The 21,850-nt window shown below is 50.8% G+C and overlaps 2 protein-coding genes across 4 annotated transcripts; one reads left to right on the forward strand and one right to left on the reverse strand.

Annotated features, from left to right (window-relative positions):
• Positions 1-458: 458 nt before the first annotated feature.
• Positions 459-1,965, forward strand: LOC120895522. Its single transcript, XM_040298981.1, has 2 exons — positions 459-737; positions 828-1,965. The coding sequence occupies exons 1-2, from the start codon at positions 714-716 to the stop codon at positions 1,674-1,676; spliced, it is 873 nt and encodes a 290-aa protein (XP_040154915.1). The 5' UTR covers positions 459-713; the 3' UTR covers positions 1,677-1,965.
• LOC120895521 (pancreatic triacylglycerol lipase-like) lies at positions 1,933-12,029 on the reverse strand. 3 transcript variants are annotated; one of them, XM_040298978.1, is made up of 7 exons: positions 11,902-12,029; positions 10,636-10,810; positions 6,217-6,359; positions 3,915-4,790; positions 3,615-3,833; positions 3,207-3,540; positions 1,933-3,124 (listed from the first exon to the last, which is right to left on the reverse strand). In XM_040298978.1, exons 3-7 carry the CDS (start codon positions 6,344-6,346, stop codon positions 3,019-3,021), a joined length of 1,665 nt encoding a protein of 554 aa, XP_040154912.1. In that variant the 5' UTR covers positions 6,347-6,359; positions 10,636-10,810; positions 11,902-12,029; the 3' UTR covers positions 1,933-3,018. The 3 variants fall into 3 exon arrangements, with proteins under 3 accessions (XP_040154912.1, XP_040154913.1, XP_040154914.1); XM_040298979.1 differs by lacking the exon at positions 11,902-12,029 and adding an exon at positions 11,707-11,883; XM_040298980.1 differs by lacking the exon at positions 10,636-10,810.
• Between the last annotated feature and the right edge of the window lie 9,821 nt (positions 12,030-21,850).

A 21,850-nucleotide genomic window follows, 5' to 3' on the forward strand; every position in this document is an offset into this window, starting at 1 on the left:
ATGTTCTGCAAAACAGCGCCACATCTCGTACCTCAATTCTATGCGACTTGATTGTGGCGCGTATACAGTTTGTTCCCAAGTTACGCGGTTCTCGACATACGCGACTGAGGAGATTCGCGTTTTTCTTAATTTTACAGATCAAATGTTAAATCACTGCAATTTGCTTCAAGAATTGTCCAATCCAGTATAAAATACATTTTTGCTGGTAAATTTAATCCACCTAAAAGCCGAAAATATCAGAATGTTCCGCACGAATCGTATCAAATAAATGATAAAGTGCATGAAAGTACTAAATTTAATAAAAATAACGAGTGACTAAATTGTTATTTGGCCGAAAACTATGAAGTTTAATTGACGCAAATATTTGAGTTGCGCGTATGCCTCGGGAACGCACAAACTGCGTAACTCGGGAACAGACGGTACGCAAAATTTGACAAGAGGCGTTTACGTGCGCTAGTTCACAGGTCGTAATAACAGCAAGCGAGAAGCTTTGGATGAGAAAGAAGTCGAAGCGCTTGGATTCACCAAAAATATTTACACTTTTTAGCTCATCGTTCACGTTCGGTTATCATCCTCATCATTAGCGCGAAAGGCGCGCAAAGCTAAAACGGTGTCCTAAAGGTTGCCATTTCCAAGACGATTGCGCTGATGCGAACGGGCTGTGGCATCATCGGTGGGTGCAAATTTCTTGGCGTGCATCGAACCCAAACTCGATGGAACTTATGAACTCCGAACTGGTAAGTGAAAAAGCGGTAACGCCGCCTCGCGTAGCGGAACAACACTAACAACACTCTCACTGGCGTTCTTTGACTCCCGCGGGGGTGCAGAAACCGAAGTCAGCCTCGAATTTGCAGAAAGAGGAGCTGGTGTTGATATTCGAGGAGTATCAACAGAAGGCGAAGCTGGAGAACCTGGACGACAGCAAGGAGCGTCAAAAGTTCTGGACGGAGGCGACACAGCGACTGAACAAGATCGAGGGCGGCACGGTCAAATCATGCTCGAAGTGGGTGAAGTATTGGGCGGACGTGCTGATCAACCTGCGCCGAAAATGTCGGCTGGTGGTGGAGGGACGCTCGAAGCGCATCGGACCCACCCCGTTCGAGGTGCGCATCATGCGAGTGGGCAACCTGTACGATGTGCTGGAACAGTGGACCAAAGCGGTCGACAATGGCGGCGAAATGAGCACGCTGCAAAGCGTGGAGGAGGAATACTATCCCGAGGACACGGGCGTACAGAAGGAAGAAATAGTGGTGGAAAACTACACGGAGGACCCGCTGGACGAAGAGTTTGTGGCCACCTTTGCCAAACCGGTCGAGGAGCAGACGGCCCAAACCGTCACCACACACATGCATCTTCGGAAACATTCGGGCGAAGGCTATAAGCAGCTGGTCAACCACCAGCACCAGACCGAGTACGTCGAGCTGACCACGCTGCACAATGCCACCAGCGAATTTTTACGACCCAAGAGCAGTGCAATGTCGGAGCCACAGGAGCGGCTGAAGGAGAGCCTGAAGCGCACCACCGAAAAGCTGGAAACAGTGATGAAGAAGCGAAGGATTGACGATTCTCAGTTTGCCATCGCCCAGGCGCTCACGAACATGTCCGCCGCCATATTGGCCCTCTCGAACAGTTTGAACGATCTGGCACAAGCCCTCGCCAACGGCACCATGTCGTGAGCGGAGCGTGCTGAGGTCTCCATGAACATAAATGAACAAACAAAATGCCGTGAGCAAAGCAAGAACAGAAGATAGACAGAGAGAGAGAGAATGAGAGCGAAAGAAGAGAAGCGCTGGAGCTGCGTAAGTAACGATAAAAAGTTAATTACTGGTTAAGGATGCACCTGCAATGCATGGACGAAATTTTATTTCTATTTTATTTGACTCTGGGAAACTGCAAACCCCCAAGACGACGGACTCGACCGACGCAACTAGGTACACGAAATAAATGTATCGTTTTATTTCATAATTTACAGTCACTCTTTTCGTATAGGTATCACAATAATGTTTTCAGTTTGCTAACGGTAATTAAGTAAACGCATGGAAAGGTGTGGCGCGCACCGACCGGCGGAAGGGGCCATGGCGCCACACCGAACTTATTTCTACAACCTTTGCCTTTCCTCGCCTCGAAACGTCGGCCTCTGATCCCGATCTGAAGTATCCTCTTCCGGGCAGGACTGTCTCTGCTTACAGCTAATTCTACTACGCGTATTGTATTTGAACAAATTCAAAACAAAAGAAAAGCATTACACATATATGGCTCCCGATGGGGCGGGGTAAAGAAAGTGAACGAAATGAACAAACGGAGACCATTCCTGGCTTGCCAGCGGGTTGCTGGCAAGGCTTTCAACATTTCACCCTGCACGATATCTGGGAATATTATATCACTTTGGCCTATCTCTACCAATGCAAAATATTGTTGTTGTTGTTGTTGTTGTTGTTATTCACACAAACCAAATCAAGCGTGGGTTGTGTTCGGCCTCTGGCGAAGGTTAAAATCATACCACTATACACGAACGATCAGGCTAATCGACTAATCGAGCTGAACTGTTTGGACACTCTCCACCTAATAACATCTACTGGGGTACTTGTTCTAAGAGGAAAAACTATGGAAAGGCAGTGTACTACGCGCGAGATGTCGAATATTTCACAGAAATGATTTAAGGGGACGACACACGGAGGGATGAAGGGGGGTACTCCTCCTCCCTCACCCTCTGGAGGATCTTGCGCACTGGGCGAACAAAGTGTGTCTCTGGTTTAGTAGAAGGGCGTTGAGAGATGGAGAGAGAGAGATAACAAAACCAAAAAACACACACATAAACACACAGGTGGGTCGTTAAATCGCTAGAAGGCACGCTAGAAGGCTGCTAACTACGCGATCGCTATATACGCTGCATTAATCACATATGACGCACGTGTCCTCGTGATGGCGTGTGGTGGTGCTGAGTTTGTTGCATGAAATCTGGCTTAGCGGGGGCTGAGATGAGATGTAACGAGTGTGCCGCAACGCTTGGGTCATCCCTTACCGTTTGCAGTTATCGTAGAACGAGTAGGACCCGCGGCTGGCAATGTCGGCGTATTCGCGCTTCGGTGCGCACAGCTTGTTCGGATATTCAATGTTCCGTTTTCTGGGGATAGGGAGGAAAGGGAGAAAAAGCGTTTAGAGAACGCTGGGCCGGTAATAAAAACCTCCCCGCTTAGTTTACTTACTCTCGCGAGGGCATCTGCATCGTTTCAACTTGAATCGATTTCACGTACAGATGGCTGTTGCACCAGAACAGACACAGCGTGGTCGGCTCCAGCACGTTCATGTCGTGCGTCCAGGCCAGCTCTACCTTGCGAATGCGATCGCCAAGATCGTGTGGGTTGGTGACCACCACCTGGTACGTTGTGCCGTGCTCCAGCCGAGCGGTGCCTTTCGGTGTCAGGTCGATGTTGCGCAGCGCACCTCGCTCCGAGAAGATGCCCGCAGTCAGATGGCCCTGTACCCACGGTTCAGCCACTTTCGGTTTTGCCAGTTCAACCGTAAATCGATAGTGACGTTCTAAGGGCATCAACGAACCATAATAGATTAGAATCTATGCAGAAAACATACCACATTGTTGAGTTGCTACTTACGACAGAATGGAAAATCACGCCCCGTGGCAAGAAAGTATTTGCCCGGCTGGGGCGCTACCGGGACACTGGATGAGCCGCTGATGACATCGTTCTCGGACACGTTTTGCCGGGCGGTTGTGATGGGCAGCGAGGCATGATAGCCCATCAGTGCGCAATTGCCGGACGTGCACTTGAAGCAGTTGCCGCTGAGGAAATGCTGATACGATGGACACCGATGTGCTGTAGATGGGAGTTGGTTGCGATTAACAGAACGATCACACCATTGTGATCACAACTATAGGCGCGCGGAAGCCGACTTACCGACATACGGACATTTGCCGTTGATGCTGTCGATGAACAGTTTGATGGCGCGGATATGATTACAGGCCAGCAACACCCTTGACGCCTCCTCAATGCCATCCTTAATAAGTGTCAGCGGAATGGTGGCAGCACCTTCCTGCGACAGTGCACAGCCCGGCTGCTCCTTGCCGTTGTTGGGATAGAAATCAAGATGGCCACAGGCGTGCGACATACCGTAGCCGGGGATTTCTAGCCGGAACACACTTCTTCCATCGGTGTGGATGACGTCCACGAGGGTGGCGTCGGTCGGATCCAACCGTACGATCGGTCCCATACCCTGGAAGTACGGTTCCGCTGGATCGAGCCCGGTAATGCGTCCCAACCCTGGAATACGTTCTCCCGCGTACGCCGCCGTATGAGCACCGAGCGAATGTCCAATCAGATGGACGTCTTCCGGCTGCAGTCCCCGGTATTCTTGCAGCTTCCGGATGAGGTAGGCAATCTCCAAACCGACGAGCCGTGTGTTGGCCGTTGCCTGCGTGTAGAGCGGCAGTGATCCTCCGGCCCAATCGACCACGATCACGTTCAGTCCACCGCGCGTGATTAGCTCATCGCGCATCTCGGACACCCAGTTGGACAGGGGCGTATCGATGAAGCCGTGGATGATGAACTTGGTCGCCCAGTCCGGGTTGAAGTGGGACTTGACGAGCGTATCCTTTGCCTCGGCCTGCAGCAGCTGCCCATCGGTAGGGTTCTTCTCGGTGTACAGGATGAAGCGCGTGTTGATGACGCTCCGCGGTAGCGGAAACACGTTGAACGGCCGGAAGATCAGATGGTACCATTCCTTGGTGATGTTCAGACAGCCCAGCTCGCCATAACATCGTGTCATATTTTCATCTACAAATGCACAAAGTAAAAGCAGATTCGGTTAGATGGACAATGTGTGTGTGTTAGCGCCAACGGCAGCAGCACGTTTGACCTGATTCCCGGCACAATCGCATCTTTAGCTTTCAATTAGCACAGTGTGTGTGTGTGTGTGTGTGTGTGTGTGTGTGTGTGTGTCTGTGTGACCTTCGCATACAGAGAAGTGCGATCAATCGATGGAATCGATTACCATCCTCCCTCAGGCTCAGGTCTGGGAATGGAGGTGTGAAAAACGAAGGCCAGCGCCACTTGCCCGACACGACACGGTGGTGTGGTGGCAGTAATGAGGAAAGCATGGCGGCAAACTGCAATCATTGCTGATCATGCTCGGATTGCGGAGGTGCACCTTCTCTGTGTTCTCAGCCTCGTTCAGCGTGGGTTGGTGGGGTTTTTTCGTCAGCGGAGACAGAAAGTGATGGAAGCCGGTAATCGAAGCATAGCGCGTTCATTACTCAACGTGTTTCATCTCCGACAATAATCGACCAACAAAAAAAGGCAACATTCCCATGCATAGGAATAGACTCGAAAGGAAAAGGTGTAAAAAATACTCTATGCGTAACTGGGGCACTGAAGCAAGAGAGAGAAAGAGAGAGAGACCGAGGGACAGAGACCCTTACCAGCCAGTGATTTTGATTGTTTTTGCTCAACAAACGGCACATCGTACACGCACAAAGGTCTTGAGCATTTTGTTCATTAAGTTATTAGCGAGTTATGGTTCATGATCGCGATTCGTTTGCTGCGATCAATACGTCACATTTGGAAGGTGTTTAGCATCAACTTATCTAAAAAGCAACAAAACCCATTAAGTATCGCATTGTCCTGGTGCAGAATACTCCAACGGCAACGGCCAAGAAAAGGCCATCGATTAGCAAACAGTGCAGACGACCAAACAAACAAAAAAATGCTCATAATTAGCTCACTTCTTCATTCGCGAAGCTTTCGGATCTTTCAAAACGCACCGATGGCCGACCGCCGAGAGGATGTCGCCATTTGTCGGATGGAGGCACGCATTTGGAGGAACAGTATGGGTTCCCGTCGTCGCTCGACGCTCGACGAGTCGATAAAATAACGCTCGCCTTCAGTTCGGACACCCCGATGAACAGGTAGCGTGATTAAAATCTATGTCAAGAAAGCATAGAAGAACAGCTGACCTTGGGACGCACCTCGTGTTGGACAACACAGACACACTAACACGCACATTGGGAGTGAGGCTGAGGAAGCGTATGCTGCGCTGCAACAGCTGATGAAGTTGTCCCTCCGCTGTGTACGCTCTAGCCTTCTGACCCACCAACGAGCGAACGAACGATCGTTGTTGGCATTGAGGAAGAGTGAGGCAAAAAACCATACACCACCTCGGTCGGCGTGTGCGCGATTAGTCGCGAGGTAGTCGGATACTTACATGGCAGCCAGGGAAGGTTGATGTTGTCCATCCGGGCCCAGCTGAGCGCATCCAAGGGACCTGCCAGGCCGGGATCAACCGAGCAGATGATGCTTATAGCTAATAATGATGAAGCTAGAAAGCTCAACATCGTTTTGGTGGGTCTGGAAAGAGGGAGAGAAAAGACAATAATGTGACACCCATTAGTGACAATTTAACCGTCGCGAGAAGACCAAGAAGAAGGTGGATGGGTGGGTGATGATAACTACTTAATGGCTAACGATATTATGACACACACACACACAAACGTACTTCCTCGCATTGTCGTGCGTGTACTAGGCGCACACATTAGATGGACGTCAAATTAAACTGTCGACTTTGGAAGGGGGAGCTAACAGCAGCAGCAATGACGCACCCGGCCCGAAACGAAATAAAGAAACCCCCTTCCATCCTGCACTCTCGCCTCCCCCCTTGCTACTCCGGTTGCCAGAATGTCACGAAAAAGGGAAGCAAACGACGGTGCGACAGGCGCGCAATCATTAATAATCATGCTGCACCGTTGCGCGCTGCCGATGACGGCGCACAAAGGGAGGATCCCCCGTATTGAGCAACGAGCGAAGCGACGAACCCATTCCAACTCTGGCCAGTTGAATGTTCGAACGTTCAAGCGTATCAAGCCAGCTATCGGCTCTCGTCAGGTTTCGTTCACCGCACGCCGCGTCGATCATGGAAGTGATCGTTGATCGATACAGACGCACACACTGATGCTTATGATGGCAACGGGGCGGTGAGGTGAGGTGAGCTGTCGACCGTTTACAGGCTTCAAATATTTGGAAAGGTCGACCGGTTCTTCAACCAGCATCACCCCGACCCGTCCACGGAACGGAGGGTGTGCGCAAGATCGCAGTATTTTCGGTAAACATTCTTACATCTTCGGGGAAGCTGTCCGTCGAACCTGCTAGATGAAATGTGAGCTGTCGACGTATTTGCGGCTTAAACGAAACCACGAAAACAACTTTTTTTTATTGAGTTTTGCTTTTCAAAAATGCGCATTACCTCCCCATCTTTCTTGCCCGACAGAGGGAATGGATCGTGTATAGAATTAGTCGATGATTTAATAAGCATCGTGTACGCGAACAATTGAAGCACTCATTTTGCAATCGTTGTCACCGCGTCAGCCCTGTACCATGTACAGGCTCAAATCATTCATTAAGCGGATTGAGAAATCCACTGTCAGCAAGCGGTTATGTATCCCGGCTTGTGCATTCACCGTTTGGTGGAACGAAGAGGGGGATGGCAACGTCAATTTAATGAACGATTGAATGAAGCATCCGATGACGATGCATTTACAATTCCCGGTCCACGACGGTGGGCCCTGCTGCTGGATAGATGGTGGACCGATCGAGAGAGAGAGATCACCGAGAGCAGGCAAAGAAAGGGAAATTCAACATTAAACACCGTACATAAAAACAGAGTGAGAGAGAGAGAGATTCAATCTCGCTGCCGCAAAGCAGGCCACGTCTGAGAAAGTAAAAATCAAGTTGCAATTCAAGCGAGTTGATTGCGCGATTGACCACCGATCCCGATCTCTGACTCCTGAGAGCTCCTCGTACCTCTCGTACCGTTGGTGTAGAAAAGAAAGTCCACCCCAGTGCGAGCAACGAGAGCTGGGAGCAATGTTGGAGCTACAAAAAAAAAAAAAAGATCACTACGATGCATCGCCATAAGAGGGCGGCGACGGTTGATTTGCAATTAAATAATACCTCTAATGCACACCCCGCCGGACGACGGCCGGTCCTCCAGGTCGGTTCCGACGCCGTGCCCGAATGCGGAAAACATTCCGGACGGGTGGAATGATTGCTAAATTAATTAAAGTTCGACTAGTTCGATCGATTGGATTGCGAGCGCGGAGGAGTAGACCACTATCCGGCGTTAGCGCATTGTGTGAGTGTGAACGACGGGGAGACGGGCTACAATAGAAAGCTACACCCCAAAAAGCAACGGTGTGGTTCGGTATAATTAAACGTACAGCAAAACATGTGCCATAATTTATTGCACTGCCTACGAATGCAGTTGGCACCCGCACGTCGCCACCGTTGGACAAGAATGATGATTTTATGGAAGTGTGTCAAACAGATGCGATCACCAGCGCACATACGCAGCTGTGTTTGGCGCCTCCACCTCAACCGCGAAACAAAAGACTTGCGCGAGTGGGCTATGCGTAGTAGGCGACGAACCTGACTGCTGCAAGAACTTTCGTGTCGCGCGTGCGTCGTGTGTGACAAAAAGCAACAAGGTGAGATATGCATCAATGGGGAGCAAAAAGTGAGCCCTCCTTCTGTTCTACAGCACGGTGTAATATCGGTGTATTTACATTAAAGTACGTTTCTAGTTTGAATAATTTGCCCATTGTGGTTGCCTCATCGTAAGGCGCTGCCCTGTTGTTGCGGCTGCTGCTGCCGCTGCTGCTGAGGTGTTGCAACTTGCAAGCATAGAAAGAAACACCTTCATTTTCGCGTGCTCACAAAACAAATGTAGCCTGTATTGAACCGAGAGCGTTTGGGGCCGGCTGGGCGAGCACGCGACCATAAGCCGTCGACACGGTGCGCCAAAAGGTGAAAAATAAATCGGAGCAAATTGCCGCGACCGAGGACTGGCCGGGTGCGGGGTGTGTGAATGTGAGAGAGAGCGCGCGCGCGCACCCGTTTAGGTGTGGATTATATCATCCCGGTGTGCGCAGCCAGGCCAGGCAGCAGCCGGCCAGCAGAAGCAGGTTAAAGTGCGGTCGAGCCGCTCGAAATGCCGCCGGCAGGCAGTCAAGCGCAAGCAGAAGGGTATGCGTTACAGCCCCGGTACACGTATGTTACCGCCACGGATTGACACAGTTTGTGTCCCACCGACCTACTACTGTTGCCTTTGAACTGCATTTGATGGAAAGCTCGCTGAACTGAGACGCCCTGACAGTAGTGTGCACTCGGTGGTACCGCCGTGTCACTGGTTCATCTCTATCGATCCGTTGTTTTTTTTTTCATAATCGAACTCAATTCCTGCATTACCTTGAAAAAGAGTAAAACACACGAAAGAGCTCTTTTTTGATGTTCAATAACGTACAAGCTACTCCCAACACCAAGATCTGGTGCAGATGAACTGGAGGAAAAGGACGGCATAATGAATGTCGCTTTTTTTCGGCACTTACGAAACGCACTTACTTTGCACATCGGCTGCGTATGGCCCTGAACATTTCCTCTTCTTAGCGTCACGCAAATGCCGGTGTTTATTTTGGCTGAAGCTATTGCTTCTGCTGATTGCATGTCAAAAATTGACATTGCGTTGCAGCAAGACGCGCAACGATCGGTTGCAACACAGTCGTCAACTAATGTTCACGCTCACACCCTGCACGGAGCCGTAGCCTTTGCTCATTAGGCTGACCGGAGACATCCCAAACTATCCTATTAACTCACTTCTTCCTCATACTCAGCGGCAGGATCAATAATAATGACCCTCGGCACCCATCGCAGCGGGGAAGGAAACGAGTTTGTGGCCACTTCCTTCCTGCTTAAACGCTCCCGTCACCGACATCGGCCAATCGTCCGTTTCCTGTCATTAGGAAGGTGCCGTACAAAGTCGTTGCCGATGTCGTTCCCGTGCTTCCCGCTCACACACAATCGCCCTGGATCGATCACCCTGCACTCACACACAGACAGGCATACACGACATGGCACGAAGATGATGAATACCCCCGGTTTTCCAACCCGCTCCGCTCGGCGTAATGATCAATGAAGGAACGCACGCGGTACGACAGTTAGCACACACTGCAGCGAGCATCGCAGGCAACTCGTCCAAAAGACTCGTTTTCAATTCGATCCGCGTCCCGTCGACCAGTTTTGTGACGATCGTATCGTACCGAAAAAGCTTCGAGAAGAAACGATCATCGCTACGGTACGATGTGTTTGTGTTTGCGTTCCATTGAAAGCATTCTAAAATGGGTGTTTTTTCGTGTGCGGACTGCGACGCTGACTTGGACATGAAATATGTTGCTCGTGGTCCGCAAAAATGGGTCGAGTTTTCAAAAAAATCGAAACGACTGCTCCCACCTTTTCACGCAGAAGCCCTCTTTACCTATCGTTTTTGCTTACGGTTCGAGTGCAATTCTTCTTCGACGCACATTCGCCAACGATCGACGATCGCTAAGCACCTCGTCGTTCACCTCACAAAACGTAAACAAACGTTGCGTAATGATTTGCTCGGTAATCCTCTTCGCTCTTCGCGTTGCCCGTTTGCGCTAATATATCTGCCGTGTCATGAAACCCCTCCCCGTGATCATCAACCACCCCTTTCGAACAAGCCCTCTCAGTAAAACGAAAGTGAAACTAAAATCGATCGCATCGATCGCGCGGCGATCTCCTGGTCGATCCTTTAATTATCGCAGCTAATACTTACGTTTAAGAAATAATGCATCAAATCTGCAGGCTCTCACTAGTGGCAGTGAGTGTGTGCGAAAGCCTGCCTGCCACAGTAGATCAGTAAAACTGCGCGGTTCGGGTTTGACGATTTGTGGCGGGATTAAATGCTGCCCCAGGGACCGTCTGCAGGTTTTGCTGTGCCCACAGGGAAGCTACACACATGCGTTTTTGAAAGGGGAAAAGAAAAGACAGAGAGATATAAGTTATACCCCTCCAACGATAGCGATGCACACAGAAACAGCACAACATACACACAAACACACATGCACACAAACAAACACACTTGCAGTGAAATTTCACCGCCGACGGGGAAAATTAGACAGACGTTATGTAGCCACCACCATCGCAGTAGGCCTCTCGGTAACCTCGGGAGCAATTCATCGTACGAGGTCGCATTTAAAATCGCACACACTGAACCTGGGCGGTCGGGGGTCATAGTGTCGGGTGCATCTCTGACTACGAAACAGAGCAATTGGAATAACGCACCACGCGAGCGAGAGAAGTTGGTGTTTCGAAATGTGCGTTTGTGTTTGGCTTGGCCGATGCACTCGTTTTGTTGTGGTTGTTGTTCGAATCGGTTTTTCCTTCTTTGCTTGCTTAGTAATACTTCTTCGCTTCTCGCAACCTTTCCAATATCATGCCAAACACACTCGTAGCGCAATGTTCGGCTTCACTGGTGCAGTAAGGTGGTGTGAGTGGTGGTGGTGTGAGCGTTTCCTTGTCCTGTCCTTCTTTAGACCGAGAAGCTTCACGACGTTTGAAAGTATGCGCGCACCGATCAACCGTCCGTGGGATATCCTTTTCCTTCAAGGCCTCCTTTAACCGCACGCCGTGTTGTCACACCGTTCACTGTAGCTTAACACCGAGTATAAAACTGTGTAAGTGTGTCTACCTGTGGCTGTGTATGCGTCTGTTTTGATTTATTGAATAACAACCCTTCCTGTTCGTGTGCTGTTGCAAAAGGCGGGCTTGCGAGTATCACATCAGTTCGTTTCCGTATTTTAATATTATTCAGCTACATCACACCCGAGAACCTTTTCCTGTCTACCTTTGCTGTCTAGTATTTTATCTCTAAACACTCGTTATGATGCGTTATTTAAAGTGCACTTCCTCCTTCACACAAACCCAAGCTCACACACAGAGACACACACACACACGCACACATTCACACACACAGAGAAATACGCGTGATCTACTTTGTGGAATGCAATTGCAATCGGAAAAAAAACGCAACCAAACTCACTCTCTCACTACGACGAGGTTGGACGAGGCGGAAAAGCTGTGTTGTTGTGGGGGTGCGGGCGGTGTGTGTTTTGCGCCCAGCGCGTAAAGCTTCTACGACGTTTGCACACTTTCACTGTCTGTGGTTGAATGAGACACCCGGGGTGGATTCTCCCGAACGTCATATAAAATGTTTAACCCCTTCCAGTGCGCCTTCGTGCTCTCGCCGCTCGGGGTGAGCAAGCAGCGGGTTGAGCGCGCGGACTTTGGCGTGAGAAAATGAGAAGCTTCGAGAGAGCATGACAGAGAGAGAGAAAGAGAGGGAGCCAATGAGAGAGTTAACCCTTCAGGTATGGTCTCTGTAGTATAACTGCGCACTGCTTGCTCCAGTCAAACGAAAATTAAAGCAATTTTCGAAAATGGATGTGTTTTTTTCTAATGCATAGGCCAAGAAGATTGCTTGGAGGGTGCATACGAATGTATTAAACAACGACACCGATTAAGATTCAAAAGCTAATAACAAATCGTTTTAATCTGTGTCCCAATGGCTGCTTATTGGCCAACGCCATCGGCAGCGCAAGATGCACCAGCACCAGTTCCGCCTGTGGTGGCATGGCGGTGGTGGTGGCGGCAGTACACACGCCGAGGGGGCTCGTCCTTTTGGAAGTGGATGCTCATTTTACTTGCTAATATGGCACCGCGCGCGATTGTTGTTGTGGATGTTGCGATCTCGCACACCCCGCGCAGGCATCGCTTACAAATGTCACATTGTGTGTGTTGGAATTTGGAAAGACGTTCAAAGCCAACGACTTTGATCGGGCACCGCCGGCACCGGCGGCCTTCATGGCCTTGATTTCCAGTATCTGGTTTGGGGCTTTTGGCTTGGATGGGCTGCTTCGATTCGGCTGCCGGTGTTCTTCGATGTGAAATGGAAGAAGAAACGCATGCTGCTACGTTGCTAAGGAAACCGAAACAAAGTGCATAGGAGAGAAAGAGAGCGCGAGAACGAGAGAGTCTGCAGTTATGTCTGGTTACTTCAGGTCAATTGTTAGAATTAGAAAGGTTACATCAAGCATGTGGCGGTAACCTTACACCTCTCTGATCAACAGTCCGAGCTTGGCATTTGATGGCACCAACTACGCCTCGTGTCAATCTGTTTGGCCTTTCTATCGAACCGAAGGCGTAGAAGGTTCTATCAAGCGCTTTTTTGACATTGGAATGCCGCGGCATTGGAATGATACGGTGGCTGGCTGGTTGGCTGGTTGGCTGGCTGGCTGGCTTTCCATTCTGTAACCGGGCGTTCCCCCTTGAAAAGCTTCTCGAACATACTGACGGACCCCAACAGGCTAATCCAGGTTAATGGCCGATTGTAATCGCTGCAAGAGTTTCACTTTTCACAAAAGATGACAACAGGGAATGACAGTGAATGAGATTCGTTTGCCAGACAAATAAGAAGAAATGCGACATCCGGTGATTAATGATGCTGTGGAATGATGCAAACGGGGCCTGTTTTGTCGGTGCACGGGGACAGCTGCTTAACTTAAGTCCGATGTAACGGACTGCGTTCCTTCTCACGTGGGCGAAGATTACAGCCCGCTCAATTGACTTTAAGCCCATAAAAGCTGATGAGAAACGGAACCTGCAGCATTGATCAGGCGCGTCATGTTACAGGTTAACTGGTCCCTCCTTTCCCATTGCTGTGTAGCAGCTTCTGATTAAGGTAGACCCTCATTATAGGGCTGTCAGAGGGTGCACTATTATCATACGACAGCTCTAGGACAGCCCGGGTTCTCCTCCTTCACACCGGTCATTAAACCTTGGACAGCGCTTTGGCAGGGCCGTACCTAATTAACACCTTCGTGCTATTTCCGTGGTCGTCGCGGCCATTCGTCATGCGGCACATACTTTCTGCCAGTGGCCCAAAACCCCGTTCTAACGAGACACCACCGAATCATGGTGATCGGATGCCTCGAAAAATTCCGTCTTGCTTGCAATCGGCAACCTCCATGCCCAATGGCAATGGCGCAACAATGGTAAACGTTTGGGAGGATCTTTCCAGAAGGAAAAATCGACCCTAACCGAATCGACGCCTGGTGGTGCGCCTTTTAAGAGTGGATTTCACGACAGCAAGTGCCCATTACCGTCGAGCAGCTTCTCCGCCCGCCGACAAGAACCGACACGAGGCGAACGGCGTGAAAGAAAACACGTTTACCAAAGGCCCAAGAGTCGAGAGTGGCCGAATGTATGTGTATGCCCGCGGAATTGCGCAGATCGCCAACGCTCCCCCCCTTTCCATGGGCTCCACACGTGGGTCATCGATGTGGAAGCTTCGATGCACTTCGAACTTGGGGCGTGTTGTTGTTGTTGTTGATGTTTGTAAGTGTGTGTGAGTGGATACTTGAATTCCGTTCGGCCGTGGTATCATTTCATCACAATCACCAGCGCTCGGCACCAATACACCAACCAACCAGCGCGGCCAGCGGGCGCGTCGAGAACGTAAACCCCAACACTTTGGCACCCCGCCATATCAACCCCACCGCCCCGAGCACGTGCGTGCATAAGTGGTAAAGATCGGCACCATATAAGCGCGGCCGCGGTGTCCGGTTCAGTTGTGTGCTGGAAAGCACCGTCCGCCCAAATATAAGCGTAAATATGCGGCTCGCGTCTAACGAAGCTGACGATTGAGCAAGAACCAGAAGCGGTTTTCAAGTTTGAGCAGTTAAAACACACACTCACACACACTCATACTCACTACTTTACCACCATCGATGCTTCCACGATATTATTGTACGAGCCTTTCCGTGCAGGACGGACGATAAGCAATTTTTCGAGCCGTGTGTGACGAAATCCGCGCCATCATAGCAAAGCGTGCGAGCGCACCCTCCATCCACGATCAAAGCACGCGGGGTGATGTCGCGCACGGCTCGCTGGCGCTGACGCTGGGCCACTGCACACTGCGATGAATCTTCCTTCCCAGCGTCACACCAAAGCTTCTCGGCGCTAGAGATCTAAACGACGACAGCGCAAGCGACGAACCCTCCCCCCCCCGCTGCTCCGGCGACAAACGATCAAAGTACCCCGTGCGTCATGCCCTAGTCGCGCTGCGCGCAAACGTAAACCGTTATCGTGTGCCATTCCGATGAAAATGACTTGCGCAATGATTGTGGAGACGTTGGCGCGCTAAATGCGCGATGATCGTGATGCTTCTGCTTCTGTACGCTGTGTGTGGGGAGTGTTTTGGACAAGGATCTCCCGTTTTACCGCGAGCGTCTAGCCACCGAGAAGGGGTTTCCCTTGTGCACGTAGTAGCTCCGTATTACGAGCCTCGTTTTCGGAGGCCAAAACCAAGAGACAGTACAAAATATATAACATGAACAGACGGACGGGGAGTGGAGGGTGGTGGGTTTGAGACAGGGCGATGCAGATGGCGTCACTTCCTTGTTATTGTCTTTGTGTCGGCCTAGGCAAGGCACGAAGTGTTCTGCGGTCGTTTGATCGTGGCTTTGGCGATTATGTCGCTTGATGGTGACATCTAGCGACGTAAGTCCCTTGCGCTGTGGACGTAAATTCGCTTTCAAACGAGACCGTTAGATCGATAAGATTGGCAGATTACAACCATTGGGCTGGATTGTGGGGGATCGATCTTGGTGAACAGCATTAACAGGCGAGCATAACGATAACAACAATTGCAAATCGATGAATGATAAAATATGCTCCATACAAATCCCCATCAAGTGTGTGTGTGCTCGACTGTCCTCAATCTCCTCTTTGTGGCTTTGTGGAAGGCATTTACGGGCGTCCTCTTAGTGCGCGACATTCGAATCCAAAGCAATTGATCCCAACGCACGGCGACACAGATCGTGTTTCACCTGCCGCCACCGGGACGTTAGGTCAGATTCCAATACCCGGGACACTCACTGATGCCAAAGTTCGAACGTACACAGAGAGTGGACGTACATGGACGAACAGCGTAACGAAACTGCACCCAAGGAGTCCCGACACTGCTCCCGATCGGGCTTGTTTTGCGTCCTAGTTTAGCCATTAAAGGACAGGTTCGCCCCCCCCCCTCAAACCAGGCAGAAGCGGGATAATGGGGAAGGAGAATATTTAGATCAAAAGGCGCGCTGGTGTAGTACGCCCGGGCCCGCAAGTGTGGCGCAAAAGTGTGTCGTGCGCAGTCGTTATGTAAAATGCTTTTCAGACCCGCGCCGTGGCCACCGTTTGCACCGGGTCTTGGGTTTTGGCCGCGAGACACTCTAATCTCTATGTTTTATTACGATTTCACTTCCTCGTTCGCATGCCGATTTATCTTTCCTGCTTGCTCGCGCATGGCTTGCGGCACACGTTTGCGCCGGCCCGTGTGGGGAAGGGTACAGGCGGATCGAGGGGGCCGAGGGCTGGGCCATTCAGCTGGCGTCTACTAACTAAAGTCTGGCTGTGTACGCCATGCACACACGCGTTCGCGCGCGCCCACCCGCCCAATACACTTTTCATCGAGGTCAGACGCGGTTGATGGAAAGCCCGGCTAAATGTTTCCACGCGCCATTCCGCCTGGCCATTGGCAGTGCCTTTTTTGTTGGCCTCGGTTCTATTTCTACCGCTACCCTTGTATTGTTGCCAGCCTGTTTTTTTTTCTACACTGTATGCCTTTATTGCAGCCGTGTGCATAGACGCTCTCTTTCCTTATAGTGGCGATCGCAATTAGAGTGCTTTCTTTATTTCAATGCAACGAAACGCAAGGAAACGGAATCGAGAGCAGAATTAACAGACGGGTGAAAAGGGGTGAAGGTGGAAGGGTGGCAGCGCTGTGCCAATAGAAGGTGGAGAAATCCTGCCCACCGGAGAATGTCGGTAACATCTTCCACGTTGCCCAAGAACTTCTCAATCGTGTCGACGCGAGCTGTTTTTTTTTTACCAAAACGCTTCCAGCACCTTCTTCTGGAATGCGTCGTTGCGGGAACAACACGTCTTGGGAATAATTTAATTTTAAACCTCGAAAGGTTAGAATATTTGATCAGTTGCAACATCTCCGACCGGTTCTATCCGCGCGCCCCGTTGTGTTTTGTTGCTTCGAAAAGGAACAGGGAAAAACACGCTTTTTATGTCGCTTGCGGAAACATAAACCACCAGCAGCGTCATCGGCTAATGACGGTGTGTGGATTTCAAGTATCCCGCTGATCACCTGTCCCCGACACCCTCACTCCACTCCTTTGCTAATGGAGAGCCTTTGCATCGAAAGGATAGAAATGAGGTGACGGAAGACCGGCCATCTCACACAACACATTAGAGGGGGGTGGGGACTGTCTCAGTGTGCACCTTCGTTTCGATGATGCAATTATGAGATTATACTATAAGAACTTTACTTTGTCCCTCATTTAGCGCCACTAAGCACTACGCGCGTCGTCGACTCATTTAACGGGTGAACTTGAGCTGAACCCCGGCTGAAGGTCGTACACATAGTAGGCCGGCAGCGTGCACAAATGAGCGCATGAGGCGGGAGCGTATACGCAGCCGTTCTAGAGATCAACGCGCAAATGCAAACGCAACGCGGGGGTACGCGGGAAAGCCTCGACAGCGAGTGCGCACGGCTTTAGTGCGGTCGAGTTAGGTATTCTCAGCTACCTTCACTTCAATCTCTGTTGGTGGACCTCAATCTCGTTCGTTGGAGGGTTGTGGGGTCAGGTTAATTGGCGCTGTTTCCTCCCCACCCAGTTAATTCTTGCTGCAAAGTTTTCATTTCTTTGCTCACTTTTTTAAGTAATGCTTCTCTTCTTGCCATTTGCCACAAATCCTACAAATCCCATTAGGGGTGACTTTCAATCTCGAAATGGAACACACACACACTTAAAAAGTCAAAACAAAACAGGCTCCAGGTGTGCGGGAGCAATGGAAAAAAGAAGTCGAATGCAGCAAAGAACAATTCCTGCTTCTTGTTGCACTTTCGATATTTAAAAAAAACGGCGCAATGCACTTTTCAGTAAACAACAACACCAGCAACTGAAGGTCCAGCACATACACAGCAACAATCCGCACTGAAAGACAAGTACGAGTGGGATGAAAACAAGCTCCCCTGACCCCTCATCCTCCTCCCCCTTCTCCTCACCCAGTTTTAAACGTAGGCAAGGACGAATGGATCTATCGGAATCTCGACACTCGACTTCTGTGAGCCAGTTCGAACCGGATCGTTGTCGTGGTGAAGTGTTGAATTATGCTGCCAGAGTCCACACTGTTGGCTGGTGCATTCGGTTGCAACCGCCACAGCGCCACTGTTTGGACGTTTGCCTTTTTGCCTTTTCCCCTCCCTGCCTCTCTCTCTCTCTTGATCGAACTCACCCCCCGGCCCCGGCGTAAGTTGTAATTGAATTATGGTCGATGGTATCTTTTCAACACCATTCTCCTGCTCGCCATTTCGTCAAGCACAGCACAAGGGGAGAGGGTGTGTGTGTGTGTGTGTGGGGGGGGGTGAAGGTGCACAGGTGCGGAGAAGCGAAAGTAAAAACAAAAGTACGGATAGGTAGAGGACAGATTGAAGCACAAAATGCAAACAGATTGTGTGTGGAAGAGGGCCGGGATTGGTCGATGCCGGCGTCACTAACCTTTCCCAAAGATTCTCCGTTCTCCCAATGTTCGCTGCCCCCGGGTGCCCCCCAAACTGGACCGGCTTGACTTGTTTGTGTTGAATGGGCGGGAATGTCGGGAACGTGTGGCGCCGTTGACCTCATTTAACCCGACGCGTACGACGCCAATGGTTTTGTTTTGTGGTTGTTGTGGGCTCCTGTGACCCATATGGGTTTACCGACCCCCACCGGGTCATCATGTCATGAGGTCACCGGCATCAAAACGGTTGGCCAGTGGACATCGTTTGTCGGGGTCAACCGGTCCATCGGAGGCCGTTTGTTTTGTTTTCCGAACCAAAATCAAATCGATCGCGATTGCGCTGTGTCCGTCCCATCGTCTCATCGAGTTAACTTCACTCTCGCATTCCAGTACAGTAGGCTTTGGCGAGTGAGCACCGCGGATGCTTTCCGCACCGAGTGGAATGCGCACCCCACTCATTATGAAATGCGCCAAACGAACTGAGTACGCGCGTTTCTGCACGTGCTCCACTCATTTCATGCATTTTTGGTGGTTGTTCGATTAATATTAACGGCCATTACTACTTACCTTCTCCCTTCTATCCGAGTGGTTCCTAAAATTCTGGCTTAGCTTAAGTCTTTCTGGAGCTCTCCTTTTTTCCACACAATTACACAATGGAGTTTGTTTGCTTTTGTAAAGTTACTGTGAAACGTAGCGGGACGGCAGAGCGGAGTAACACCAACTCCGAGCAAGATTTCGATCTGCCTGAAAGGAAAAACCATGGGCTGGGTCTCGCGTAACCATCGTAACCACGTGACGGGTGGCTTCGATCGGGCCTCGAGAAGAAAGCAGGCACTGCTGGCTGGCTGGCTGGCTGACAGGCCGATGGCGGTGAGAGAGAGAGAGAGAGAGAGAGAGAGAGAGAGAGAGAGCGAGAGCGAGAGCGAGAGAACGCCCAGGTGAGAAGCCGGCTGAGGCTGCACTTGAGGCGAGTGAGAGATTGAGTCTCGTGACATAATCTCACTCACTCTGCGACTGCGTTCGAGCGCCCCGTAAACTCCATCTCCTCCAGTCCCTGTCGTGGCGAATGGTCGCGAATCGTACGCCAAAGCCAGCAGAAAGCCCGCAGTAGTGTAGTAGAAGAGGGCAACGAAAGGAAAGGAAAAAAAGCATAACAATCTGCAATAGAAAAGCATCCCCAGACCCCACCACCCTTCCTTGCCCACCGTGAAGGCACATCCCTTCCATCGATGTTTAACCCTTCGGGTGTCGCAATGCACGAGAGTGGTGATCGACGATCGAATGAAGAAGAACGCGCCGCAGCGTGTGGTGGATTATATGAGGCTTGGCGGCCAGGAGCCATTCGCTGCAGTGCGATAATTTCGTGCCTTATGGTGTCGGTGGGCACGGATTACAAAGCGTGACGATCTTGATCCGCTCAATTTGGGCCATTTGGATGGTTTATTTTTATTTCATTAATGTGATAATGTGTGTGTGTGTGTGTGTGTGTGTGTGTGTGTGTGTGTGTGTGTGTGTGTGTGTGTGTGTGTGTGACGATCGTTTTGCCCATAACAAATGGCTCGCGAGATCGATGATCGCACGTGAGAGAAAGCACGGTTGCTGCGGCGCTGCTGCTTGACACAAGAGGATAAACAAGGGAACCTAACGACGATGCTGCCTGCCGGCCTTGCGCTTCCGGGACAAGAGGAAAGGCGGAGGGGGGAGGCCAAGGATGCTGCCCTTCGTAACGTAATTATCATATTAAGTCGCCCTCCGGGGAGCCTCCATATTTAACCCATTTATCACCCGCGAGGAGGGAAGCTGTCGAGCAAAAGCAGGAAGTCAAGCTCTAGCTGTCACACCTGTGTTGTGCTGGCCCTGGGTTTATCCTGGCAAACCCGGGACGGCTTGATGAGTTCGCGAGAGAGGTTCGCGATCCACCGATGCCAGTTACGTGTATTGTTTTCGGTGGTTGGAAGAAGCTTCGATTAAGTAACGGGTGATTTGTTACGTTTAGAGCGGAGTGCGAAGATGAAACGAGTTTCGAGCGAGCTTTGCGGGAAGCTCCAACGGAGGTGGGAAGATTTCTTAATGTTCGAAGCCTTTTCGCTCCACTGAGGGACTCATTTCCGGGCAACGCGTTCGTTCTCGTTCCCTTTTCCCATCGAAGGGTTATTCTTTATTGGTTAATTGAATCTGTGTGCTCGCCGTCTATCATAATCCTTCCCTTTTCCTTTCACAGCACATTCCCTCCCCTCGTCGGGGCGTCGTTATTTTTATGATGCATTAGCAAAATAAAGGCAGCCGGTTAAAATTAGCCCGGGTTGCAGCAGCAGCAGCAGCGATCGGCGTTGCCGTCGATCGGTGTGCCATAAATTTACCACTAATCAAATGGCGTCCCACGTGTATGTGTGTGTGTGTGGTTGCGGTAAAAATAGCCACATCGTCGTGCGCCACACCGCCGGGGTGGCCACTGCTGCAGCGTGTTATGTTTCAATTCAAAGCCACTCCCGAAAGGGTACCGAAGCTGGGAGCGCTCCTCTTTCTCTCTTAAGAATGCCTGGCTGTAGGGGGGTAGGGAAGGGGGAGGACCTCTTCACGGAGGCTCGACTCGGTTGGTCGGTCAGTTGGGCGCTGCTGGCTGCGGTTCCTTAGCGTTGACCGTAAAAGTTATGTAAATAAATTACGCCACCCCTTCTGGGGTTGCGGCCCCGGGTTTTTGTGCACGGGAGGGCAGACATGGAGCCAACATGATCTGGGAGACATGGGAGCAGTGGCAGGAGTAGAAGGATGAGGACTGGAGGAAACGACTCGAATTGCTTTCCCATCCTACACGAACGGCACGGCAAAACGGTTCCTTGTTTTTGGGGGGTTTTGGGGTTCGGTTTGCCTCTCCAACGCGGGTCGATGCACAGTTTGTTCTGCAGCCAGTGCCGGAGAAGCGTTTACGCAATCGGGTGCACTCTAAGCACTCTGGCGCGCACTTGTGACGCGATCGCAATCGCTTTTGCCACCTGATCTTCCACTCCCACTTTCTTTCCGTCGGGGTGTCCCCCTTTTTTGCGTACAACGTGACGTACTCAGGGGTGATTCACCGAACGGTCGAAGAAAACAGCGGCCGAAGGTGAGGTTGGAACATTCTAGCCCCGGTAGCGCGACCAGTATGTCCATCCCGTCCCGTCACCGTGCTGCGGATAGTCGCCGTAGTCGCCGTCCTTGGTGCCGCTCATAATTGTACAAACAGCAACAATTGAATATTAATGATCGCGAGTGGTTTGGGTCGTTTGGGAGAGGGAGACGAGCGGTGTGTACAGTTCTTCCGAGGGAGGCCCATTTGGCGGTGTAAATGTCACTCCCCCCTTTTGCCGATTTGTCGGTCGAATTTGTACAACATC

The sequence above is a fragment of the Anopheles arabiensis genome, chromosome 2 (assembly GCF_016920715.1).
Source record: "Anopheles arabiensis isolate DONGOLA chromosome 2, AaraD3, whole genome shotgun sequence".
NCBI classification, from domain to species: Eukaryota; Metazoa; Arthropoda; class Insecta; order Diptera; family Culicidae; genus Anopheles; species Anopheles arabiensis.

Coding starts and splice junctions, on each gene's coding strand:
- LOC120895522 (XM_040298981.1), top strand. CDS start 714: ATGGAACTTATGAACTCCGAACTG. Junction 738..827: donor AACTTATGAACTCCGAACTG/GTAAGTGAAAAA, acceptor GCGGGGGTGCAG/AAACCGAAGTCAGCCTCGAA.
- LOC120895521 (XM_040298980.1), bottom strand. CDS start 6,346: ATGTTGAGCTTTCTAGCTTCATCATTATTAGCTATAAGCATCATCTGC. Junction 4,791..6,216: donor CAACCTTCCCTGGCTGCCAT/GTAAGTATCCGA, acceptor GTGCATTTGTAG/ATGAAAATATGACACGATGT. Junction 3,834..3,914: donor CGGCAAATGTCCGTATGTCG/GTAAGTCGGCTT, acceptor TCCCATCTACAG/CACATCGGTGTCCATCGTAT.